The 26245-nt window shown below is 44.4% G+C and overlaps 1 protein-coding gene across 2 annotated transcripts in view; it reads left to right on the top strand.

Annotated features, from left to right (window-relative positions):
• Positions 1-26245, top strand: part of XPO6 (exportin 6) — a 97878-nt gene that overhangs the window by 9579 nt on the left and 62054 nt on the right. For both annotated transcript variants that reach the window (XM_039247873.1, XM_039247872.1), the window contains exons 2-4: positions 17770-17860; positions 21753-21865; positions 22692-22889. In XM_039247873.1, the coding sequence (XP_039103804.1) occupies positions 17770-17860; positions 21753-21865; positions 22692-22889 (402 nt within the window). The remainder of the gene's footprint in view (positions 1-17769; positions 17861-21752; positions 21866-22691; positions 22890-26245) is intronic.

The raw sequence follows: 26245 nt of genomic DNA, 5'->3' as shown, positions 1-26245 counted from the left end.
TGTTTAAAAAAGAGTAACAACTGGGGCACCTGGGTGGCTCGGTTGGTTAAGTGTCCAGCTTTGGCTTAGGTCATGATGTCACAGTTTTGAGTTCTAGCCCTGCATCAGACTCTGTGTTTGCAGCTCAGAGCCTGGAGCTTGTTTCAGATTCTGTGTCTCTTTCTCTCTCAGCCCTTCCCCCGCTCATGCTCGGTCTCTCCATGTCAATCAAAAATAAATAAATGTTAAAAAAAACTTTTAAGTAACAACTGGATAATTTCTTTAAGAATGACATGTGCTTTTTAAAAGTTAAGGATTAAAAGGTACAAAGAAGATGGGAAAAAAGTCAGCCCTAATCCCACTGCCCTAAACTAATTAACATTATATAAACATCTGTATGTCTTCGTATGTATGTCTCTACCTGGATAAGCAAGATGGAGTTCTAGAGTGCTTTCATTTAAAAAGTGATCATGCTGATTTGGGGGATCATGTTAGTTTTAAAATAAAAGAAAAATCAGTTTACTATTGCATTTTTTAAAAAAGCCATACCTTTTGGAGTAATTAAATACTCACAGAAGGTTGCAAAAGGAGGACCACAGGTTCCCAGTGGTGACACCTTCCATAGCTGTGTGCAATAGCAAAACCAGGAAGTTGACACTGGTGCCCGGCAGTTACCGACTGGACTGGAGACCTTGCTTAGTTTTCACCTGTTTTTAACCTGCACTCACGTGTGTGTATGGTTCCGTGTGGTTTGGTCGACGTACTGACGGATGTAACTGCCGCAGTCAAGATCCGGAGCTGCCCAGCACCACAGAAGGACCCCCGCCAGCCTAGTACTCTCTGTGCCCAGCCCCCACGCCTCCAGCGTCCACTCACCTCTTGCTCTCTAGCTTTGTCAGTTTGAGGATGGTGTAGGAGTGTAATCCGTGTGTGACCTTATGAGATTGACTGTTTTCACAAGCGTAGCGCCCCTGAGAGGTCACTTGCATTTCATAGCGAATAAAGGAAGCTAGTGAAACTGAACAAGGACTTGTCAAATTTCAAGTAAATCTTTGCTTTAGTAATTATTAGCTCTTGATAAATCCATGGAGGTTAAGGAAAAAGATTATGAAAGACTTCAAGAAGATGGAATCACTTTTATTTTGTCTATTTTACTTTGTTATTTATTTAGAGTGAATGAGTGCAAGAGAGAGTGTGTGCAGGGGAAGGGGCAGAGAGAGGGAGAACCTCAAGTAGGCTCTGCTGTCAGTGCAGAACATAATGAGGGGTTTGATCTCACAAATCATGAGATCATGAACTGAACTGAAATCAAGAGTTGGATGCTTAATTGAACCACCCAGATGCCCCTATTTAAAAAAAATGTTTATTTTGAGCGAGAGAAAGAGTGCACATGCGCACATACGAGCAGGGGAGGGACAGAGAGAGAGCGTGAGAGAGAATCCATCCCAAGTAGGCTCCGTGCTTAGCACAGAGCCAGACACCGAGCTTGATCCCATGACTGCAAGGTCATGACCAGAGCTGAGATCAAGAGGTGGATGCTTAACTGACTGTGCCTCCTAGGCACCCCAAGATGGCATCATTTTTTAATAAATATGTTCCATGTTTCAATTCTAGGCAGTATCAGTGACCTTAAAGGAAAAATAAGAACATTTGCACTTCTTCTATTTTCCCTTTCTCACTGTTGATTATTATTTTACTTTGCCAGGGTCTTTAGAGCATTTATAATTTGTTCCATAACCATAATTTCCTTAGTATGTAGTTTTCGTTTTAGATTTAAGGATTCATTGTTCTCCACTGGTTCTTTTAACTGTGGTCTTTCCATATCTGAAGTCTTTTTTTCCCCAGTTTATTTAGTTAATAGTAATAGAGAGAGAACCAGTGGGAGAGGGGCAGAATGAGAGGGGACAGAGGATCTGAAACAGGCTCTGTGCTGAAAGCAGTGAGCCTAATGGGAGGGCTCGAACTCATGAACCTTAAGATCATGACCTGAGCCAAGGCCAGACACTTAACCAACTGAGTCACCCAGGCGCCCCTCCATATCTGAAGTCTTTTTTTTTTTTTTTAATTTTTAATGTTTATTCATTTTTGAGAGAGGCATAGACAGTGTGGGCAGGGGAGGGGAAGAGAGAGTGGGGAAAAACAGAATCAGGGGCAGGCTCCAGGCTCTGAGCCGTCAGCACAGAGCCCAGCGCAGGGCTCGAACCCACGAACCATGAGATCATGACCTGAGCCGAAGTCGGATGCTCAACTGACTGAGCCACCCAGGCACCCCCATATCTGAAGTCTTTAATTCATCTTCCTGTTGGCTAGATTTGATTGTCAGTTTTTAAAAAGGGTGACTTATTTGGTGAAATAAGAATGCCTACTTTTATGCTTGAAGGACATCTTGGCTGGGTGTAAAATTCTTGGTTTGTGCACTCTTTCCTTCAGATCCTTAGACATTGTTCCACTATCTGGGATTGAGTATTTTGTTGATTCTTTTAATTGATGCCGCATTGAATAGCTGATAATTTTTTAAAATAGTTTTAGTTGCTATATTCCCTAAGTTATTTTATGTTTGGAAATGCCTGTCATTCTTATTCATAAATACTCATGGGTCATACATTCTTTTCTGAAGAATTTTGTTGATACTTAATTGTTTTCTGCCATTGAATGATGTTGTGTGGAAAAGTGGGTTCAGCCCTAATTCCTATAATGTGCCTTTACCCCAGTTAGAGCTTGCCTTTTTGCATGGTTGTTAGAAGAAATCTGTGTTGCTGAAGTTCAGTAACTCAATTAGGATATCTTTTATTGTGGATTATTATTATTTTTTTATTGTTTTGCCCTAGAATGTGGTATGCCTGCCTTAAGGTATTTACCTAGTTCCGTAATGTTGACTATTTTAGATTCCTAGTGCTTGGTGCTAATACTGCAATAAACACATTGAATATATCTTTGTCCACTTTGTGAGACTATAGGATAGATTTCTAGAAGAATTGTGGGGTGAACAGTGTATTGAAAAATTCTGGCAGCTGGTGCTATTCCTACAAAATGATTTTATGGGTTTCTACTCTCATTAATGGGATACTTCCTGTTTTCCTACCTTCTGGCCAACCATGAAAACTTTCTAATTTGAGAGGTGAAAATGGCATGTCAGTCATTACTTTTGGGATCCTTTCTGTGGTTGTGAGTGAAGTGGAACATCTTTTGATATTTTATTGCCATATGCATTTTCCCCCATGTCTGCTGACCATTTCTGGTCTCCTGATCTTTGTACATTTTTCTGTGGGGTCAGCCAGCAATTAAAAAAATGTAATTTGGCTGAATTTTAGAATTGATAAAATTAACGTTTGGAAGGGCCTGCACATTTCGTTGAAGAATCTCATGCTGCTGATTTGAGTCAGAATAAGAACACTGACACTTCACATATGCTAATGTTGTGGACCTAACATGACTGTCTTAGGGATAAGACTTCATCGTTTTCTGAACTTTGGTCTAATGATCCACCTGGTTAAGACCATATTCTTCCCTGCTTGGCTTCATGTTTGTCATAATGTAACGTAAGAACAGGTTTAATTGTAGGAAAGCAGTTCCATTGCCAGAAAGCTGTGGAGCTCACCTCGGTGAAGCGGTTTTTCTGGTCATTTGTTAACTGGGTTTATGAACCAGAGTGTGAATTTAGAATGCCAAAGGATATGTGAAGTAATTTCATAAGGGAGTTTACCAGTTATGCTTAGGGTTTCTCTGATGTTCCACTGAGATTCATGGCAGAGAGCGCCTGTGCCTGGTTAAAGGAAGGCACCTGTCCTGGGGCTATAGGTCATGGCAGCTCCCTGTGAATCCGAAATTCCTTGAATCTCTTGGGTTCACTTTAAACATTTACTGTTTAAAAATCAATATATATTCTTTCTTCCTTTCTCTCGTCTCTCCCAGCTACCTGCCCTCCCCAGTCTTCACAAGCAAATTAAAGACCCAGGCACATATGTTATCTTTGGGGAACGCCAGGTGCCCTTCAGCTCATTTTACTGTGGGGGCGACTGGTGTGTGTCCAGACCCTTGTGGACCGACATGCTTTGCTGGGAAGGGCTGATAAATCCCCTCCCCGTGTAACTGTAAAGGAGACTTCTTATGAAGAGAAGAAACTTAAGGCTTTTAAAGACCTCGAAGAACTATCAGAAAACATTTTGAGAAAAAAGAATCCCTTCTTATATCTTGACAGTGAACAGATTGAAAGTGAAAGGGCTTTGAGTGGCCCACTTTTATCGGCACACTTCGTAGGACCCTTGACATTTAACACTTGTGGCTTTGATGATTGTCAGTGACCTTCAAAGGTTTTGATAAGTTTTTTTTCTTTTTAAAAGGTGTGTCTTGCAGTGTCTAGAACAAGTCACCTCGCTGGCTAGCTAGAGGGCCCAGCTGAACTCCTAGCTCCATGCAGCCTGATGCTGGTTCTTTACTGTTCTGGGTTGTGACTAGGGCAGTGTCCAAGTCTTCATTACTTGATGGAACATAATCCCCCAGAGAAATTCAACCAGTGGAATTGGTAATGCAAACGAAAAGATAAGAAGTTAAAGTTCTTAGTGAGGAAATAGAAGTTATGGATAAATTAAAGAGTTGAATGTTTGGGGGTCTTGGACTCCCCGTGCCCCAGGTGTAGAAAGAAAGGAAAGCAGTTCGTAATGGTGGGTGTGTGCTAGGCTGCTGCAGATACTGCTGACGATGTAAGGGAAATCGAAAAGACATTTAATTTTGGGTGTGAAGTCTATGCGCGGACATGTGCGTGCTTTGTAATTCTTTACCCAAATGGAAAGTCGGGGTGAGGAAGCATTGTTGGTGAATTTGGAGGCTGGCTTGTGATAGCGTTGCAAAATAATTGGGAACGCATCTGGTCTACATTTGTTGAATGTGAGGATGGGAAAGGAAAGTTTTAGAAGTTTATAACGTCTGGAAGTTTCTAACCCTGGATGAGGAGATGTGCGTGTCAACAAATGATTACTGTGCTGGGGGATAAGTGCAGAAATAGAGCCTTGTAGGAGGTACACCTGTACTTAAAAAAAAAAAAAAAAAAAAAAAAGGCCTGGCCAAATTGGAGAGTTGTAACGGAAGGCTTCCTGAAGGAGTTGACACCGGGGCTGAGTTTCATGGCAGAAGGATTTGGGGCTTGAAGTGGAGAAGCAGAAGGGCCATTTCGGGCAGATGGAGCCCCAGCTACGTATGGAAGAGGGGTCCATTCACGGCAATGGAAGCTTTTAGATGTTGAAGAACAGGAGCTTGCTCGGCAGCACAGGTGATTTCTGTGACGACAGAGACTCCAGAAGGCTTTTATTTAATTCACGATGAAAGGAGCCGCTTCTGTACAGCCCAGGAAATTATTCACGTACGTTCTGCATCCTGACTTTCAAGAAAGACAAAGTAAGGGATCTTTCAAGGATTTATTTATTTAATTTAAACATCATATCTTGAAGTCATTTTAGTCCAGAAGGGTTGTACAAATAGTATGGGGATTTCTCCTGTGGGGATTTAGTTTTACAAGGAGCTGTAGTCATCCAGCCGTCCGGGATTGGTGGCCAGTGAGTTTGCTTAGTTTTTGTAGCTGCTTCATTCCCCTACCATTTGGTAATTGGAGTAGGTGCTGGTGCCGTCACAGAGGCTTCTCTGCCACCTCTTGGTTTTGCTCAGTTATTTTTTTTTTCCCCTGACGGTAAAAAGCACTTTGAACTCTGTAGACTATTGTGATAAGTACAAATTAGAGAAGAGTTCACCATCCTTGGATTTAACCTCTTGGATTTTGTTTCCTGCTAGAGTCTTTTTTCCTATGTACTATTAAAAATGTTTTTTTAAAATTTATTTTTGAGAGAGAGAGCGGGGGAGGAGCAGAGAGAGAGGGGGAGACACAGAATCTGAAGCTGACTCCAGTCTCTGAGCTGTCAGCACAGAGCCCGACGTGGGGCTTGAACTCACGAACTGCGAGATCATGACCTGAGCCGAAGTTGGATGCTTAACCGACTGAGCCACCCGGGCGCCCCTCCTATGTACTTTTTAAACATGGCTGAGATCACACTGTAAATGCACTTTTTTTTCTTCTACTTTTTCCATGTAACGTTCTAGTAGAAGTGGTTTTCCAAATCGTCAAATACTTCATAAATATTTACAGAGGCTGTGTAATGTTGCATTGCATGGATTTTTGGGCAGTTAGATTGTTCCATTTTTTTTGCCATTGTAAATAATATGTGATTAATGATTTTGCAAAGAACTTTTTCTGTATTTCAGAAAATTGCCTTACGCTAGTCTCCCAGAAGGACCCAAGGGTATGAAGATTTTTTTTAGTAAACCTTTTATTTTTAACGTAGTTTTAGATTTAGTATGTACATGTTTAAGATATGTCATCAGATATTTTCTACAAAGTTTATGCCAGTTTATTCTTCCTACCAGCTGTAGATAGATACACTCCTCAGCATTGGGTAGTCTTAAGAAAATTGTTGCAAATTTAAAAAGTTAAAAAATCACTTTATTGTTGTAATATCTTTTTTGGGGTGGAAGGGTAGGAAAAAAGTTATCACCAACTTAGATTTTATTTTTGTCTTATTTATTTATTTATTTTTTGCTACCTACATCCTTCATTATTTTTGTCTCTTTATAGGATTTATAAGTCACATTTGTAGAATTATTTAATGTTTATGTACTGTTTACTTAAGCATCCTTTATAGCTATTTTAATGTATTGGAAATGGCACCTTCACATACTTTCCCCCCAGTCTTAAGAGTTTATTTTTTTTGTGTGTGGCAAGATAAACATAAAATTTACCATTTAAAAACGCACAACTCCGTGACATTAAAGTATGTACATCCACTGTGTTGCGCCTGCGTCCATATTCCTAGTTTGGCGCGCGTCCTAGTGGTTGTCCTCTGTACCCTAGGTGGGAGCAGCATTGGAGCACATTCCTCTGAGCTCTGGGCTTCCCCCTCTCGTTTTTTCCTTCCCCCAAGAGGGATGTAGTTCCGGATTTATTTATGGTGGGTGCACTGGGGAGAGCCCAACACCATTGGCCCACATTTCCCAGGTGTGAGGTCACTGCGTCAGAACACTCCTGGCTTTGTCCTTGGACTTCTCACCTGCTTATCCTCAAGAGAAGCTTGTCTCCCGCTGTGTCCTGACTTCCTGTTGTTGCTCCCGCCTGTCTGGGTCAGGCCCGTTCAGGGTGGGCAGGAGGAGGCTTTGCAGCTTTGCAGGTCAGGACGAGGGTGTTGGACTTCGATCGCACTCGGTTGCTTGAGACTGTAGCAGGCGGATAGAGATAGAGCCCGGGCCGCCCCTGGTGGGAGAAAGGAAGTGATTATGCCCCCTCAGATCCCAACAGTCTGGAATCCAGTCTGGAGATTTTGGCAAAATGAAATGAATGTTATCTTAACTGTTATTTAAAATGCCAGTTCTGGGGCACCTGGGTGGCTCAGTTGGTCAAGCGTTCGACTTCCACTTAGGTCATGATCGTATGATTCGTGGGTTCGAATCCCACATCAGGCTCTGTGCTGACAGCTCAGAGCCTGGAGCCTGCTTCGGATTCTGTGTTTCCCTGCTCTCTCTGCCCCTCCCCCACTCACATGGTGTCTCTCTCTCTCTCTCAAAAATAAACATTAAAAATAAAATGCCAGTTCTGTCTGGGAAATATTCGGGATGAAGGTGGTATATAGGTTTTACAAATTTGCTCTTAAACAGTTGCAGGTAGCATGAGCCATGTAGCGTACATATGACTTGTGTTGATTGGGATTTTAGATTTGCAGCGTGTGTTTCTAGTGACCCATCAACCTCACACTCGTTTGTTACCCAATTTCATTCCGTGCAAGGTAATGCCAGCTCACACATCATCCTTATAGCCCTAGAACTCAGTGTCCTCCTTTAAAGGATAGAGGAGCTGTCGCTGGGAGAGGGCTCTGGTGGCCCTGCTCCGGGGCCTTCACTTGACCAATAGCAGGTTGATTTGGGGCAAGATACTCTCCCTGGACTTCATTTTGAGGTTGGACTTGCTCTTCTCTGGAATTTGCATTTCTCTCTTAAGATTCTGCACTCCTGCTTTAGGATTTCTTGATAGTATGCCTTGTGTTATGGGCTCGACATCTTTTGCATTTAATTGACTAGGCATGCAGATATAAATATCCGTCCTCCTGGGGTATGTACCTGGGAAAAAGAAGCAGATGGAATTGTGACGAGAGAGCCTATTTTGGGCTGTATTACTCATTTATTTTAGACAGTTTCTTGCAGAATAACTATTCTTATCAGTTGCTTTTTTGGCTGTATAATTAAAGCCTTCTACTGTAATATAAATAAATAAGCATATAACTTACATGTATTTTAGCTCCTAGTGGGATATGTTTGTTGCCCAGCCAGCAGATGCAAGGGTTTTAATGCCTATGCTACATACTATCCCTTTTCACAGTGTGTGTTAGTAAACCTGGCATGCGAGAGGCTGACAAGTCAGTCTCCTTTTGCCTGTCTTATCCTTTCCTTCCTTTCTATTTGCCCAGCCCCCTGGGAGCATTGAGGAGCAGAGTTGGAGAGTACCGATCCAACAGATGAAGTTTTTTTTTTTTTTTTTTAAATGTTTGTTTATTTTGGAGGAGGAGGGCTGAGAGAGGGCAGAGAGAGAATCCCAAGCAGGCCCCACACTGTTTGCACAGAGCTGTGACGTGGGGCTCAATCCCACGAACCATAAGATCGTGACCTGAGCCAAATCAGGAGTTGGATACTTAACCGACTGAGCCACCCAGGTGCCCCCAACAGATGAAGTTTCCAAAGACTTTCTATTTGGAAACAATTTCCAATTGACACAAAGATTGCAGAGAAAGTAGTACAAAGAACATTCTTCTACCCTTTACCCAAACGCTGCCAATGTTAACATTTTGCCCCGTTTGCTTTATTATTTACAGTTAGTCTGCATATATATGCACACACACACACGCAAATATATGCGTACATAGTTCCTTTGCTGAACTTTTGAGAGTAGTTGTGTACGTCATGGCCCATTGACCCTATATGGTGTATTTTCTAACCAAGCCCCAGTGCAGTTATCAACTTCAGTTAATGTAACATTGATTCAGTACTTTCGTCAGATCTGCCATTGGTATTTCAGCTTTGTCCTTTGGCCCAATTATGTCTTTTACAGCACTCCCCCTCCCCGCCTTTGGTGCAAGATCTAGCCTTAGAATCAAGTATAGCATTTACTTGTAATGACTCTTTAATCTCCTTTAGATTTGCTTTAAATTTTGGAAACCAGTGCCCCTGTCTAGTAGTGGCCAATTGGTGGTTCTTGTTTTTCTGTATTGTCCAGTATAGTACATGGGTCGGTTTTCCCGGCATTAAAACAGACTGTCCTCTGTGTACAAAATGTCTCCTCTAACTGGTCCCCAGGGGGACAGACAATGCTGCCTCGATCTTCTCACCACCACAGTGGGCCCAGTTGGGCTTTCTGGCCTAGATGCCTGGTCGTTTTCCTGCTTCTACCTCCCAGTCCTCAGCAGCAAACAGACTGCTTTTGTTCATGGGAGAGACAGAACCTGACCCAAACCCAAGAAATACTGTGAGATATTTTTTGCCATTGGTCATTTTGATGGTAGTTTTAGACTAAAGTAGAAAAGTACCTTTTAATGATTAGAATTACCTTTAGATGGCAGCTAAAGTATATGTTTTAATCAAATATTAAGTATCTATATGCTGTCATACCAAGTTATATCTGTAGTTGCCCCTATAGGGCGAATATTTTCCGAGTTAAGCTGTAGGCAGCACAGTGAGGAGCCCTTCTGAGGCAAATGCAGAACTTCATTAAAAAATATTTTTTAACATTTATTCATTTTTGAGAGACAGAGCATGAGCAGGGGAGGGCAGAGAGAGAGGGAGACAGAATCCGAAGACAGGCTCCAGGCTCTGAGCTGTCAGCACAGAGCTCGACGCCGGGCTGGAGCTCATGGACCACGAGATCGTGACCTGAGCTGAAGTCGGACACATAACCGACTGAGCCACCCAGGCTCCCCACGCAGACCACCAGTAGTTAGTTCCAGATATGCGCCCAGGGAGTCATGGTTAAGTGCATTGGCCCTGGCCTTGCTCTCCCGGAACATGGTGTGTCTCCCTTTCTTTCCTGCAGTGGAAAACTGTGTTTCCTGCAACTTCTGTATACAATTTTTGGAGTTAATCACTTCATTGCCCATCTGTAGTCCTAGACAGCTCCTCTTCTTAGCGTTGCCTCTACTTTGCTAGCACAGATGGGCCGAGGGATGCCTGGACTCGGGCGTGGATGGGACTGAGTTGGGTTTTGTGGCTTGCTGCCCGCCAGCTGCGTTCATGTGAGCCAGGCACCCAGCGCCCTGGGCCTCAGCGCCTGCACTTCTGAGCGCCAGACTTCAAAGGTCCAGCTGGTTCCAACAGTGTGTTTTTAGAGAAGTAAAGTGAGATTTCTACTTCATTAGGATGTGTTTAGGGTTTTGTTTCTTTTCTTTCTTTTTTTTTCTTTAAAGGATAGTATCTGCCATTCGAGACACACAGAGCAGAGACAGGAAAGGAGGGAGAAGCCCTGTGAATCCCTCCTGACTGGGGCTTCCTCTGCAGGCTTTCCTGCTTTCTGACTTTTTGAGCCAAGTGACTTCAGAGGGGCCAGATAGATGTCACATTGATTCCCGTCGTGCATTCTTTTAAGCTGCTCATTTCATCTCATGCTCTTCTGCAGGCCCGAAGGCCAGAGGGCCTTCTTTCCTCATCTGTTTCCTTTTCCGTGAAGAGCGTAAGGGAGAAAACGTGTTCTTTTGAGAGTCTGAACACCCATGATAATCCTGTTAGCTTCTGAGAAAGTTTATATTAGATTGAAATGTCTTCGCTAATGGCGTCTGTTGTAACACATCAGGTATGCTTTGCATACTTTTCAGCCTTGGTCACAGGCCAGTACAGAACCCGTTTTCTCAGGAACCTTCCTATGCAGGCAAACAGAGCCATAACATCGTTCTGGATATGCCACAGGATATTTGAATGGGACTCTGGGTTGCTAGTCCTCAGTTTTCTGGGTTTGCTGTCAAGGGGGCCAGGAGCCTAAGTACAAGAGGCTCATGTGATTTATTTCCTTGTGGGATATACAAAATGTGGCTCCTGGGAAAGGTGCCCAAAAGCTCGATAAAAGCTTCTTTAAAAGAGAGTCATTCCCCCCCCCCTGCCCCATATTGATTTTGTAAAAAGATTTTGCTTTGGGGGGGCCGTTTTAGAGGCAGTTAGAGAAAACGTTACAAATTGTAGTTGTGGTTTGAGAAATCTGTCATGTACGTGCCCCATATTATCTGCCTTCGGTCTCAGTGCCTTTTTAAGAGAAAATGTTAGCGTTCTCCTGTCTTTCTGGAAATGTTTTTGAGCGCTTGTGAGTAGTCCGAGGGCTTTAAGGGGGAATTTTAAATAGTTGCGTGTATCTCAAATTCGGAACGATGACCAGTATTCCTGAGAAACTAAAAGTGATACTGTCTCCTTGTTCCTTTTTCTCTCCTGACTTTGGACTGTAAAGTGTTTGAGCGCCAGTCCGTGCTGGATGGAGTAGAAAATACAACTGTGTTAGGCAGAGTCTCTTCTCAGGCATTTTATGTTCTGTTTATGCAGAGAGGCCCAATACCTATGAAGTATTAACAGTGACAGATGGGGCTTTCAGCCCTTTATTCCTGACATTCTGTTCACTGTGTGCTATACACAGATTATTTAATCCTTAGAACGATCCCATGTGTTGGGCTCTCAGTTGTGCACAAGAGGAAAAAAAAGTGACAGATGAAATAACTAGGCTGAGGTTGAGGTGCATTTGGACCCAAACCTGAGGAACCCAGCCTCGGCGCCTGTGTTCTTGAGTTGTGCCGTGCTGAATGACCAGAGGACAGGGCCACGGGCGACCCTGTTCGTACTGATTCCAAGAGATAAGAACTCGAGGTGCAAACAGTGAAGGGGCCCCTGCTTTGAACTTCATTCTGTGAGAAGTGCCATGAAGGTAGGGCTAGGAGCTGCAGACCGAGGAGCAGATGTTGGACAGGAGCAGGCCGTGAGCGTTCAGACTGGAGGGACGGCTTCCGTGGTGAGTGAGGGTGAATCAGGCGTGCTTTCCTCCTCCTTTCATCCTTGTGAACTTCTCTGCGTTCTTCAAAACCCAAAGTACGTGATCCCCTCTGAAGCTTTCCTTCTCTCCCTCAGAGTTTGTTCCCTTTGGGCTCCTGAAGCCATTTGTACGTCTGTCACTGCTAGACATTGTGCACCATCCTGTTCTGCCTTTGTACAATAGGCTCCCCCTCTCTCCTCTGGCTTCCTCCAGTCCCTTGAAGTCAGGGACAGTCTTATTCCTCTTCGTCTTATTCATATTCATCTCAGGGGCTTAATGCAGAGGGGGAGCATTGAGCTTTGTTTGTTGAATGAGTGGCTGAGTTTCTCAGTCCAGATTCAAAGGCCCCTTTAAGCCAGACTTAGAATAATTGGGGCAGAGAATCCATTTTTACAAGAATTCATATGGTGGCGAAGCACAGGTTGGATTGGAATTGGGAGAGCTGACGTCGAGGCGCGCTGACGTTGAGGCGACCAGGTAAGAGAAATTGTAGTAATCTAGGCAGGAGGGGGTTAGGGCCTGCTAGAGGTAGTGGTGAGGGAAAAGGTGTAAATCTAGTAGACGGTGACAACCAGGTGGCCTGCTGATCTTAGTTTTGGGCATAGAAGATATAAGGAAGAGTCCAAGAAGATTTTAGATTACATGATCCTTCCTTCTTTCAAGTTTTTCTTGTAGTTAGGTGATTATGGGCGCTGTTCCTTCATAAATGAGTCAGTAGTAGGTAGGTCTCTGAACTGCTGAACCAGGAGAGGTGCAATAAAAGGAACAGATAAAGTCGGAGCAGACATAGCTGAAAGCTCCTCCACGCTGCAGATTTTAACTCTTTCCGGAACAGAAAACTTTATTTTAGATGCATAACGTAGCTCTTCGAGAGAATCTTCTGAGCCAGGGTTATTTCCTCGTCCTGCCTCAGGGTTTTAATTTGCTACTGAGGTAAGCCGAGGAAGTCTCGGGGAAGTATACGCAGGCTTTTGGGATTGTAATCCTTTGTGCTGTCACCCTAACAGCTCCAAAAACATAGGTGATGGTTCCCAGCGACCCAGGAGTCTCCCGCTCAGGGTTCAGGCCCCCAGTGGCTCTCAGTAGTTGTGCTGGTAGAGAAGGAACACAACTTCTAAATTCACTGGCTGAAAATAGCAATCTGCATGCTAAAAACAAGTATGCCATTAAGTTTTTTAAGTGGCGTGTTGATACTTACAGGAAAGTGCACAAATCCTAATGTAAAGATCATCCTGTGTTGTGTGCTAACACTCACATGCAGAAAACGGGGTGTTACCAGCATCTCAGAACCCCTCTTTCCCAGAGGTAACCACCGTTCTGATTATAACACATCACAGGCTTATTTTGCTTGTTTTTAAAAAAATTTTTAATGTTTATTTATTAAAAATTCTTTTTAACGTTTTATTTATTTCTGAGAGAGAGAGAGAGCGCGCACGTGAGCAGGGGAGGGTCAGAGAGAGAGGGAGATACAGAATCTGAAACAGGCTCCAGGCTCTGAGCTGGCTGTCAGCACAGAGCCCGACGCGGGGCTCAAACCCACAAACCGTGAGATCATGACCTGAGCCGAAGTCAGACGCTTAACTGACTGAGACGCCCCTAATGTTCATTTTTTTTGAGAGGGAGAGACAATGTGAGCAGGGGAGGGGCACAGAGAGAGAGGGAGACACAATTCGAAGCAGGCTCCAGGCTCTGAGCTGTCAGCCCAGAGCCCGATGTGGGGCTCAAACCCACAGACCGTGGACTATGAGATTATGATCTGAGCTGAAGTTGGATGCTTAACCGACTAAGCCACCCAGGCGCCCCATGAGAGAGAGAATCTTAAACAGGTTCCATGCTCAGTGCAGAGCCTGGTGTGTGGCTCGATCCTATGACCTTGAGGTTATGACCCGAGTGAAATCAAGAGTTGGATGCTCATCGGACTGAGCCACCCATGTGTCCCTGAATAGGCTTTTTGAACACCTTACAAGTAACTATTCACTTGTCAAGTAAGTCCTTTGTTTTTCCTTATTGATTTGTACTCTGAGCCCTCTTTTGGAAATATCTTTTCCCGGTTTGTGGCTTTCTTTCACATGCTCTTCATTATGCCATTTGATGACCATTCTGATTTATCAGTCTTTTCCTTTATGTTCAGTGCTTTTCTGTGTCTTTTTCAAGGAATTTTTCCCTACCCCAGAGTCGTGAAGATGGTTCTATATTATCTTTTAGAAGCTATATTTTCTCTGTCACATTTTGTATCTGTTTTCCAACTGTAATTTTTTTTGTATCAGTGTGTCTTATTTGGCTTTAATTTAATCTTATCTTTCCTTAATTCTTCTAGATCTGGATCTTAAATCCCCAGCACGAGCTGGGAAGCAGTTGGGTGTATCTGAGTCCTGAGTGTGGTTCCTAAGTGAGTCACTGCAGTGCTGGAGTACTTTGGGAGTTGGAGCCTTCCCTTCCTACCACATCACGGCTCTTGGGTTTTGTTTTATGTTCGTTCCTGCTTTATTACTGGAAAGTGTAGTCTGCACAGAATCTTACCACTTCCTTACTTGCCTTTAAGTCCTAAACCCACAGCAATCAGGATTTTGGCTTCATCCCCTCCTTGAAACATCTGGCAAAGCTTCCAATAGCCTTCTCGCCAGTTGGGAGGAATTCTCCAGTATCCTTCGAGCTATTTGCAGGTTTTGAACCTATCTTTTCTGTCTTTATATCTTTCTTCTGATTATATGACTTTGGTCTCCTTTTTGTCTCCTGTAAACTTTTTGCATAGTCTCATTTTGAGATCCAGTTGGAAAAACCTCATTAGATATGTTTGGACAAAACCTGCAAAGCCTGAGGACATGAATCTCCAGTTTCAAAGTCGGCCTGACCACTTCTATTTTTTTTGTTTTGGTCTGTTTTCATTTGGTATTTAAGACCAAGTAAAATGATAGCAGCCATACTATGAATTAGATAATTCTTTAGCGTTTCCATAGTAGCTTTACATGGGTCATTGCGAGGTAGGAATTAGTATTGCCGTTGTTGAAGTGATTGAAAGTGCAAACAGCATGCTATTTGTTCTTACTGGCAAGCGCCTGGTGACACTACTGGATTAGGTTTTGGGATTTCGTTTTTCATGTAACTGTCATTCGGTGGGGAGCGTCCATCTCGTGATCCTTATGGATACTTTCATCTGTCCACTTTTCCCCTGGAATGTTCGCTTCATGGGTTTGGACAGTGCGGGTGGATGGGACCAGGAGTGGAGTTAGAGGTGCATTCTTTGGAGAGATTGTCTTGAACATGGCCCAGCAGCATTTAAGACAGGGCTGGTTAATTGTCAGGTTCACAAACTTCTGCATAAAGAACCAGTAGGAAATAGACCTTGGTGGTGGTGGTAGTTTGCCCCAGTGTGCTGAGCTCAGGTGTTTTCTAGGATCTACTCTGAAATGATTCCCTACAAGAGAAAGTTGTGGAGCAGGTGTGACTTGAGGATGTGTCCTTAGTTTTCAGGGACCCATTTTGATTCCAGAAGAACTACTGATTTATTTTAACTGAAGAGATGACTTAAGTTCAACAGATATCTCTTAATTTATGTTGTTTCATTTATTTATTTTTTGCCAGTAAGATAACTTGTGAGATTTTCCTTTTATTCTTTCAGATCTTTCCCACAGATTGTTTTTGAAACAATTTTTTTCTTTTATAAAAATTTTTTAAGCTAATTTATTTATTTACTTATTTGGGGGGAGAGAGGGGAATCAGGGGAGAGGCAGAGAGAGAGGGAGAGAGAGAGAGAATCCCAAGCAGGCTCTGCACTGTGAGCACAGAGCCCGATGTAGGGCTTGAATTCAGGAACTGTGAGATCCTGACCTGAGCTGAAAACCAAGAGCCGGACCCTCAGCTGACTGAGCCACCCAGGTGCCCCAACAAATCTTTTTTTTTTCCTTCAAATCAGATGGGGAATACCAAGTCGATTTATGAAACAGACCAAAGCATTCTTTATATACATATGTATGTGTATATTTCAGTAGGCTCCGTGCCCAGTGTGGGGCTCAAACTCATGACCCCAAGATTGAGTCATGTGTTCTACTGATTGAGCCAGCCAGGTCCCCTAAAATATGTAGCTTTTAATAAAACACCTTAATTTGCAGGGGCGCCTGAGTGGTTCAGTTGGTTAAGCGGCTGACTCTTGATTTCAACTCAGCTCGTGATATTCCAGTTCATGAGTTCGAGCCCCGCATCAGGCCTGCTTCGGATCCTCTGTCTCCCTCTCTCTACCCCTCCCCCACTCATGCTCGCTCACTCTCAAAAATAAATGAATGGTTAAAAAAAAAAAAGCTTGATTTGTAATCCAAGAATATTTTCCAGTTGAACTGATAACATCGGTTTGAAAAAAGGTTAGAGGGGCTAATCCTGATCATAGCTGTAAACTTCAGAAAACTCCGAAGTGCTGTCACTGTTGTACAGTAATTCCTCACTCAGTGTGTCATTATGACACATCGGGCAGCTGCTCATGTATGACTGTGGCATGGGAGGGACAGCCGTGCCTGGCCCTGCTTGAACGTGACCCCCGTGTGCTCTGCGGTGTGCTTGCACATGCCAGCTGATGTAGATGGACTGGTGTAAGCCTGACTCAGCCTCCGTAATTAGTACCAGTCCCAAGAAGTGCTGACGTTGCCACAGAGATAGCCCCAGTTCCTCGGGGTCTTCAAAAGTCGGTTGCCAGGTGGAGGTCTCTGGTAATATTACAGATTGATACGTAACACCTATGAGTGTGGGCTCACTTTAAAATGCAATTTTTATAGTCTGCTCGTGCTATGGGGACAATGGAGAGGATATGGGGTGGGGAGACTAGAATGAAGAGATAATTAAATCAGAACAAGGGCACTTGATGGTCTCTGGATGGGTAAGATTCAGATTAAGGTGCAGATTCAGAAATGGTCTAGGAATGCTTGCCTTCCTGCAGACGGGCAAGTGAAGGAGGGTGGACTCAAACTCATCACCGCAAACGATGCCCCTACGTGAGTGGGAGAAGAGGGAATGGGCTTGGAGCCCTAGGTGGAAGAGGGAGACAGTGGGCTCCGGGGCTGAGAGCCCTTCTCATTCTCCAGCTGGGCGGCTCTGCCCATCAGCTGCCGGTCTGTGGGTCCTGGCTGGGATGTGCTGATTTGGAGATCCTGCTCAGTGTGGCTCCTGGCTGCCTTCACCTTGGCCTCTGGTGGCTGCTCATTCGAGATGAAGAAGTGTCAGAGCGTGTGACTCCTGAAAAGCCTTCAACAGCCCCCAGGAGTTCATGCAGCAGTTTGACTGCAATTGTTCTGAGTCAAAATATGGCTAATTATTTAGACGTGGGCCAAATGTGTAGTTGACAGGAAGTCTGTAGGGAGCCCTGACCTTCTCCCTGAGTCTCTTCACTGCCTATGCAGTCAGGGCCAGGGGCTGGCAGTTTGCTTTCGATCTATTTCCAGAATTAAATTTTGAGTTATTTGTTCCCTTTGCCTTAGCGTAAATAATTGAAAATCGATTGCACAGTAGCACGAATATATAGAGTATACTCAAAATTTGGGTTTTGAGCCAGCTGGGAAATTCCCTTCAGTTTTTCTGAATCTCATGTATTTGAAGAATGTTGAAATAAGATGTTTGAGGAAGTAAATTACTATTGCTGTTGAAAGTGACCTGGAGGGAACTGAGGAAAGTAGAACTGAAGACACAGTTACTGATTCCCCCCCACCCCCAAATTCCTTTGTTAGGCATCTGAAGAAGCCTCCCTCAGGGCCTTGGAAAGTCTGATGACAGAATTCTTCCACGATTGTACAACCAACGAAAGAAAACGTGAGATAGGTAAGTGCAGTATGCTGAGAATCGCCAAGAGTCCTTTCAAACAAAAAGTCTATGTGTGAAGAGGAAGGAGTGGGTTGCCCTGGCTGGTCAGGCCTGCTTGTTTCCCCTTAAATTCTTGGCTTTTTTGGGACTCCGTTTTGCTGGTTGGTGGTGTCTGTAAATCAAGGGCTGTGGGTCATGGAGCCCGCTATAATCCACGGTGCTGGGTTCTCTCTGGCCAAGGGTGGAAAACCCCTCCCGCTGCTCTGTTCTTAGTTTCAGCAATGTTGACCTTCTATCACAGAAACCTGTGGCTGTTACCTTAAAAACACAACTCCTAAAAGTGTCAGAACAACATGGTTTTGGTGTGTAGAAATCTAATCCAAACCTTATCTAGTGACTAGAGGTCCTTTATTTAACGGGTATTCCCTTTGGGGGCTTCTTCTTTATCTGCATGATGGTCTCCCCCATTCTGCAAGTTTCAATGAATAAAGATGCTTCAAACAACAGAGATGGAGATATAATTACCTTAGGTCTGCAACAGAGATGGAGATATAATTACCTTAGGTCTCCTGGGAATCTCAGTGCCTTCTAGAACTTCCTTTTGAATTTCATACTCATTATGTGAGCATTATCCATTAAAGCACTATAAACTGTCCCATCTTTGCCTCAGAGATGTGCTGCACTGTGGTCCTAGAGTAATCTTTTTTCCCCTCTGAGTCCTCACTTAACCTCTGAACTTGAAAATAAATGTTTTCTTCTCTGTCCCAGCCTAAAGGCTTTTCTCTCGGATGTTTGACTGCTCTGTAATAACTTTACTTTCATTGCTGGGGAGGACTTTTTTTTTTTTTTATGTGTCCCTAGGACTTTGCAGGCCCTTTTCTCTGCCCCACTTGGCTTCTCTAAGTCATGTTGGCCAAGTGAGTGTTGTGGCTGATTTCTGCCTTTGGTCCAAAGCTTGACTAAGGTCTGGATTTCCAGGTGGCCAGGTGACCTTTGGCTGCAGCCCATTTTCTCTTGTTTTCTTTCAGGGTCATATCAGCTCTTGGTAGATGAACTTCTTACTCTTTTACTTTTTTTTTTTTAATGTTTATTTATCCTTGAGAGACAGAGTGAGCAGGAGAGAGTCAGAGAGAGAGAGAGGGAGACACAGAATCCGAAGCAGGCTCCGGGCTCTGAGCTGTCAGCTGCGGGGCTCGAACTCACAAACCGTGAGGTCATCATCTGAGCTGAAGTCAGACGGTTAACTGAATGAGCCACCTGGGTGCCCCTTTACTCTTTTACTTTTAAATTTGGTGCTCTCTTTTGGGCCTTCTCTAAGGGAGTGTATTATAGAGGACTAGAGCTCTTATAAACAAGGGATTTGTTGTTAGTTTTATGCTGCCAAAGTACCTTATACTTAGAGTAAAAATATCACTGGTGATTTTTACCAAGCAGGTGAAGGATCTTTCCATTATATCAATCTGCTGTATCCCAACACTAATATCTTTGAAGTCCTGTTTTTAGCTTATAATTGAAATGGTTTTGGTTTTTCTCTCAAAACAATTTTTCTTTAAAAATATTTATTTATTTTGAGGAGGGCAGGGGCAGAGAGAAAGGGAGAAAGAGAATCCCAAACAGGCTCCACACTGTCAGCACGGAGCCCAGCGTAGGGCTCGAATTCACAATCTGCCACATCATGACCCTGAGCCGAAGTCAAGAGTAGGACTCTTAACTGAGCCACCCAGGCACACTGGTTTTTCTCCCAATTTTTGGTTTGCCAGGCAAATACTGTTCACCTTCAGTGTTCATGAATTTAAAGTGGAACCTCTGAACTAAAAATGTATTCTAATCTGATTTTAAAATAGCTTTAAATAACCAGATACTACAAATGTCGAATGGAAATGCAGGCCGAGGGGAATCTCCGGGGGTTTGGTTCTGTGTGCTGGGTGTGCCTTAGTTCGCTTCTCTCTGTACCTGGCCCTGGAGCTTTGTTGGAGTGTGTGGGCTGGAACCATGTGCTGCTTTTTTGATATCTCAGGATAAACTAGAGGCTTTCCTAGTGAGGTGACAGGAAGGAGGGGGGTGTTTTATTACCGAGCTTCCACCCACCCTCCACCAAAGGCGTGTTATTAGTGCTCTATAGAGATACAGCTGTTAGCAGGGCACCTCAAGGGACAATCTGGCCTTTTCCACAGTGGAGGAGGCCGAAGCATCCAAGAGGAGCAGCAATCACTTGGAATCAGACTCCGCGAGTGAGCGGCAAAGTCTCTAGTCCAGCGTTCCCCATTTCTAGCTCGAGGTCATTCTTTCCAGTGTGACTCCCGATCTGGGAGTCCTACAAACCGTTACTTAACTGTGAGGCCACTACGGTTATGACTGCTACCGGGAGAGCCGTGATCATAGCATTAGAACGGGCTGCCGTACTTCCTGCTGGAATTTTCTAGCGGCTTCCTCGACTCTCTGGGGGTTATTGCCTTTTATTCATCTTTTTACTCTAAAGTTTTTTTATTTTTAAATTTATTTTCTTGGGGTGGCTGGGTGGCTCAGTCGGTTAAGTGTCTGACTTCGGCTCAGGTCATGATCTCACGGTTCGTGGGTTCAAGCCCCGCATCGGGCTCTGTGCTGACAGCTAGTTCAGAGCCTGGAGACTCCTTCAGATTCTGTGTCTCCCTGTCTCTCTGACCCTCCCCTGCTCACGCTCTCTCTCTCAGAAATAAAACATTAAAAAAAAATTCTAAAAAAAATTATTTTCTTAACCTTTTAAGTTTATGCTTATTTTGATTTTTAAAATTTTTACCCCCTTTATTTTGCATTTCATGACCTGTGTAGCAGGTCAAGGTAACTAAGGGGCAGTATGTCCAGAAATATCGTGACAGGTTTTAGTGCTAGCTGTCTTGGGCTTCTGGCTGATGCTACCAGCAGCCTTAGGAGGATGGAAACCATTTCTTCCTTTCCTTCCCTTTCGCTTTCCCTTTCGCTTTCCCTTTCGCTTTCCCTTTCGCTTTCCCTTTCGCTTTCCCTTTCGCTTTCCCTTTCCCTTTCCCTTTCCCTTTCCCTTTCCCTTTCCCTTTCCCTTTCCCTTTCCCTTTCCCTTTCCCTTCCTTCCATTTTTGAGAGAGAGACAGTTATGAGTGGGGGAGAGGCAGAGAGGAAGGAGACACAGAATCTGAAGCAGGCTCCAGGCTCTGAGCTGTCAGCACAGAGCCCGATGCGGGGTTCGAAGCCACGAACCGCAAGATCATGACCTGAGCCGAGTTGAATGCTTAACTGACTCAGCTATCCAGGAGCCCCAGAAAACCATTTCTAACTGCTTTGACGTGGACAGGGCTGCTCGTGGGAACTCCCATGATTGCTACTCTGATTTACAGACTGTTTTTCATGTGGTATTTTAGAATGGCACTGCATGAATACCAAATAAAGAGAATTAGCCATCTTTAATACTCTTCATTTTTTCCTGTCCTGTGTTTATAAGGTTAGCCTTCATGTTTTCTTGTCCTTCTCTAGCCATCATTTTGTGTGTGTTTGTGTGAACACTGAGTCCTGAGGAAATATATAGCGGGCGCCCCAGAGGAAACAGGTTATCAGTTAGCCTTCATTTATAAGGTACAGTGATACTTCTGTCACTGTCTGCCCGCATGTTAGGCTTAGTAAGGACTTTATCACTGAAAGTTTCTCTGCCTCAACTAGTGCCCATAGGCTGTTGGATTGTAGATGGCAGAACACATTGTCCATGCTCCTTGTCACCTCAGAGTCAGAAAAATGTTGTATAGTCCTTCCTGTCTCGAAGACACAGCTGGATTTTGCTGTTGTTTTGGGGGGCCATTTAGTTATATGGAGAGATGTGTGTTTAAAAACCTAATGAGACAGCCCAGCCTTGTGTTAATTTCATGTCTTTTTCATGGCTGCCTTTGTTGCTATTTAACTTTTTCAGAGGAGCTTCTTGATAACTTTGCCCAGCAAATGGGAGCCTGGAGACTCTGCCTGTACTTCCTCTCCAGCACCAGGAATGACTACGTCATGATGTACAGTTTAACTGTGTTTGAGGTAAGTTGTCAGATGCCTTTATAACTGTTCTGAAAAGTGTTCTGTAGTCGCGATGCCAGGTCATTGGCACTGGACTTCAGTTTTGAGGTGCAGCTGGCTGGGAAACAGGTAGCTCAGCTCAGGACTTTGTCCCACACGCTGACGCTGTCAGGAGGTCTGGGAGTCTGGGGCACCTTTCCATCTTCGACTCCAGAAAGGTGAGGCAGGGCTGGTTTGGTAGGTAGATTGTTTGTCGTAACATGTAACTTTGCCCTCCACGTCATCATTTAAAAGAGAAAGATAATGGGAAAAAAAAAAAAAACCAGTTTGGGAGGAGAGATGATACCCATAATACTGTTATCCCAGCCACAAACATTGTCATTTATTTTAACTCCTCCAAGTTTTGTCTTCCTGTGTATATCTTTTCTTTTTAACCTGGTTATAATCATGTTGCTCATGCCACTATGCATTCTGCCTCCCCCCCTCCATTTAGCCTTTATATTCTGTTCCTCTGTAAGTGGTTATACCATTATTCACCAAGCCGTTCACTTGTTGAACATTAAAGTTGGCTTTGTCATTTTTTGGTGGCCATTAGTGACAGTGGTGTAACAGAAAGGTTTTGCACATGCGGCCTTTTGTTTCTGTAAAGTTACTTAATGGATCTTTCGAGGATGGGATTGTTGTAGTAGAGGGTTTGAGTATTCCCAGTACTCTTACTGCCAAATTGCCCTAAGCCTTTGTTTAAAAGCAGGGTTTTTTGTTTGAGATGATCTAGCTAACTGTCGGATGAAAGCCAGTTATTTTTGTGGATAGATGGTTCACTTAGAAACGTGTATTTGTTTTTCAGAATCTGATCAATAAAATGTGGCTTGGGGTCCCATCTCAAGACAAGATGGAAATCCGCAGCTGCCTGCCCAAACTCCTTCTGGCTCACCACAAAACCTTACCTTACTTTATCCGCAACAAGCTTTGCAAAGTTATTGTTGATATCGGCCGTCAAGATTGGCCCATGTTCTACCATGACTTTTTTACGAACATTTTACAGGTAAGGAGATACCTGAGGAAATGTCATCTCACAAATTGTGTGTTTGTAGAAGTGATTATTTCCTTGTCTTGAGGAGGAGTTTGAAGATTAGCATTTTGGAACTGCAGTAACGAGGTCACTGTAGGACAAACTCTTCACCTAACTTTGTGTTCTTGAGACAAGTCACACCTTTGTGCCTGCTGAACGGCGGATAACCGTTTGTTTACCTCTTGGGAAACTTTGTTCAGCAAAGATCTGAAAGCCTCTTAGGCCCTTTGCTGGACATTGGGGTACAAGGATGTGGCCTTCTGTAGTGATACTTTAGAAGGGGACAGCTGCGCAGACGGTTACCGGCACCGTGGAAGTGTGTGTGGCATGCCGCGGTGGCATACAGGATTTAGACTCCGGGAGCTGAGCTAGTTTCAGTGCTGTTGGGGGAGAGGTGCGGTGGTGGGGCGGAGTAGGAGGCCGGATGGTGGGCCGGGGCCAGGCCAGGAAGGGCCTGCTCTTGCAGGGGGGCTTCAGTTTGTAATTCATAGTCCTTCCGTGGGAGCATTTGAAAGGTGTATAGAAGGGGAAACTGGGCCACGGTTTTGTGTACGATGCCAACTCTGGAACAGTACGGGGTGTGGAGGGGTGTGGATTGAAGAGGGGCGAGGCTGGAGCCCTGAGGCCACTGTCGGAGAGGTCCCGGCCCACAGGCCATTCTGGTAGGGGGAGCTGCGGCACTCAGGACACCCCGTCAGGAGGCGTTGGTTCGTGGCTGGTGGGTGGTGGAGGTGAGGGATCTAGAATGCCCTCCCGGTTTCCGGCTCAGAGAGCAGATTCTCCAGGCCAGGGCCGAAGGAAGAGGATATGAATTTAGGTAGAAGATGGGGAATTCTATCTGGCAGAAAATGCATTTAATATTTGTGTGCTCCTTCTTATACCTGAGACGTTGGGAGCTGTGGATCTGGGGCTCGGGAAAGAGGTCTGGCCGCAGGTCAGGATTTGGAAGTTACGAGGGTAGGAGGTGGGACCTAAAAGCCTAGGGGAGATGCTGTTGTTCTATTGAATCCTGTGCTGAAGTTGGAAACACTTTCATATTATTGAGATCGTCTTGGGTGTACAGGAACTGGGTAGTGGATATAGTTTATAGCAATAAAATTCTCTGAAAATTAGTGTCTCAGTGACTGGAGGTCCAGGATTTTCTAACATTCTGTCTGCTCTTGCTACAAAGAATTTGAGTGATGGGGCAACAAAGAAAAAAATAGAGCATCCTTATTGCTTCTGTCAGATTGCCTCAAAGTGATACAAAAATTTTTCATTCAACTTTGTTTTATGTAGTGATTCATTTATCTTGAGGTTTATTAGGTCGGTACTGCAAAGGAGATTCATGCATTTACTCAGTAGGTTATTGAATACCAGCCTTGCACTAACTAAATGTGGGGGGATGGTAATGAAACAAAACAATGTCCCTGCCTTCGTGGGGCTTTACAGTCTCGAGGAGGAGATGTCTATTGGCAATAAGCAAATAGACTTATAGGAGGTTACAAAGAGCATTAAATCCAGGGTACGGAGAAAGAGCGTCGGGGGTGTTATCTAGACGGGAAGATGATAAGGCTTTTTTAGAGGAGCAGCCATTTGAGCAGACATCTGAGTGGAAGTGATGGAGTGAGCCCTGTGGATATCTAGGGGAACGGTGTTGGAAAGAGAGGGAGTAGCAGGCGTGAGGACCCTGAGGAACGGCAAGGAGGCCAGTGGGCCTGAGGTGGTAGGACGTGAGGGGAGAAGTTTTGCTGGCTCTCCCTGGTATATTTGCCTTCCCTCCGAGACGAGGACAGTTGTGGTGACTCTCCGTGGCCTCTCCCCCCCCCCCCCCCCCCCCCCCCCCCCCCCCCCGAGGGAGAATGCGTTCCTGGGTTGGTTAGTGGCAGGTCCTATGAGAGGCAGCGGTGGGGTGTGGGCCGGAAACCCCGGCCCTGCCAGTAGCAGTCAGAGGAGCCGTGTTCCCACCCAGCTGGGATCACTGCTTTTGATGGAGAGCAGGTATTTCCTGTCAGGCCTTGAAATGTGATTAATGGTTACAAATGACAGTTCGGAAGAGCGTTTTTGGGTGAAGTGCTCACGGAGGTTTAGAAAGGCTAGTTGCTGCCCTCTGTTCTCCCCCACTTCCCTCTTTGCACTCCTTCAGGAATGACTCTTCACCTCGTGCAGCCTTTGTGCCTTTGCAACATCTCATAGTGGAAAGAGCAGCGAAGGGAGCAAGCGGGTTTGGGGCCTGCGTTTGTTCTTGTCACAAATCATCTTTGATTTTAGCAGCTCCTTCCACTTATGGGCACCTCCATTTCCTTCTTTGTAAAACCAGAGGATTGGAGTAAGTGATCTCTCCAATCCTTCCGCTTGTTGTGCTCTCTGCTGCTTCTCATCTGTGCCTAGGAAGTGGTCAGTGGCGTGAAACCCACTTCAAGAATAATGGTGCTCAGTTGCTGATGCTTCTGGTAATGGTAGTAAAGTAGGCTTTTCTTTGGGTAGTGGTAAACAGGAGCTGACCAGTTCTGGAATCATCCTCACCATCCTGCGATCCTTTGAATAAACCATCTGAGAGGTTTTTTTCGGGCTCAGTTCCACCACGTTCTGCTTGCTGTCTGGGGTGCCTAGTTGTTTTGTTTTTTGACTGACAGTTCGCTGGGCATCGGTACATTTTACACCATCATCGTGGTGGCCACCATACCAGGCAGAGAGGAGTCGGTTTGGGACCCCAGAGGGATACTTGTAGATCTGTGTGTTAGCCTCTTTCTAGGCTGATGGAAAAGGAAGTAGTTGAAGTTGAAACTGACCTCTGTCGCCCCTGCTCTGCCCTCTACCTCCCACCCGTACACTAGCCCAAACATCATACCTTTGTAGAGTCTGTTCTTCAGATTCCTGAAATCTCCTGAGCTCAACCTGTGGTTGTGTTGTGCCCAGGACCAGATAATTACGGGGTAAGCAGCAGAGGAAAGAATTGCCATTCCTTTCTGGTTGGGCGGTGTAATAAAAACCATTGAGCCTTTTCAGAAGCTCACATTAAGTGCCTGAACTTGGGGAAGAAGAAAAGGACCTGAATTTGATATTCATCCTAAAAGTGCTTATTCTCTGTTAAAGTAAATTGCAGAGAATTACTTCTGTTAGAAAATTAAATTATATATGTGAAGATGGTAAAGAGAAACACTGTTTTACAAACAAGCCTTTTGGACACAAAGCTGATGAGAAGGAAAATATTTGATCAGGCTGTTCTTTCAGGAAAGAATAACTTTCACGTTCAGTTGGCTTTTTGCCTTCCTCCCCTTTTTCCAAATGCTGAGAGAAAGGAGGGCTTTTGGATACGTTTTCCACAGTGAAGGATTTTTTTTTTTTTT

This window comes from Hyaena hyaena, unplaced genomic scaffold (genome assembly GCF_003009895.1).
Source record: "Hyaena hyaena isolate Hyena2069 unplaced genomic scaffold, ASM300989v1 scaffold_306, whole genome shotgun sequence".
Classification (NCBI taxonomy): domain Eukaryota; kingdom Metazoa; phylum Chordata; class Mammalia; order Carnivora; family Hyaenidae; genus Hyaena; species Hyaena hyaena.
The sequence above is the reverse complement of the archived record's forward strand: the minus strand, read 5'-3'. Positions and strand labels throughout refer to the sequence as shown.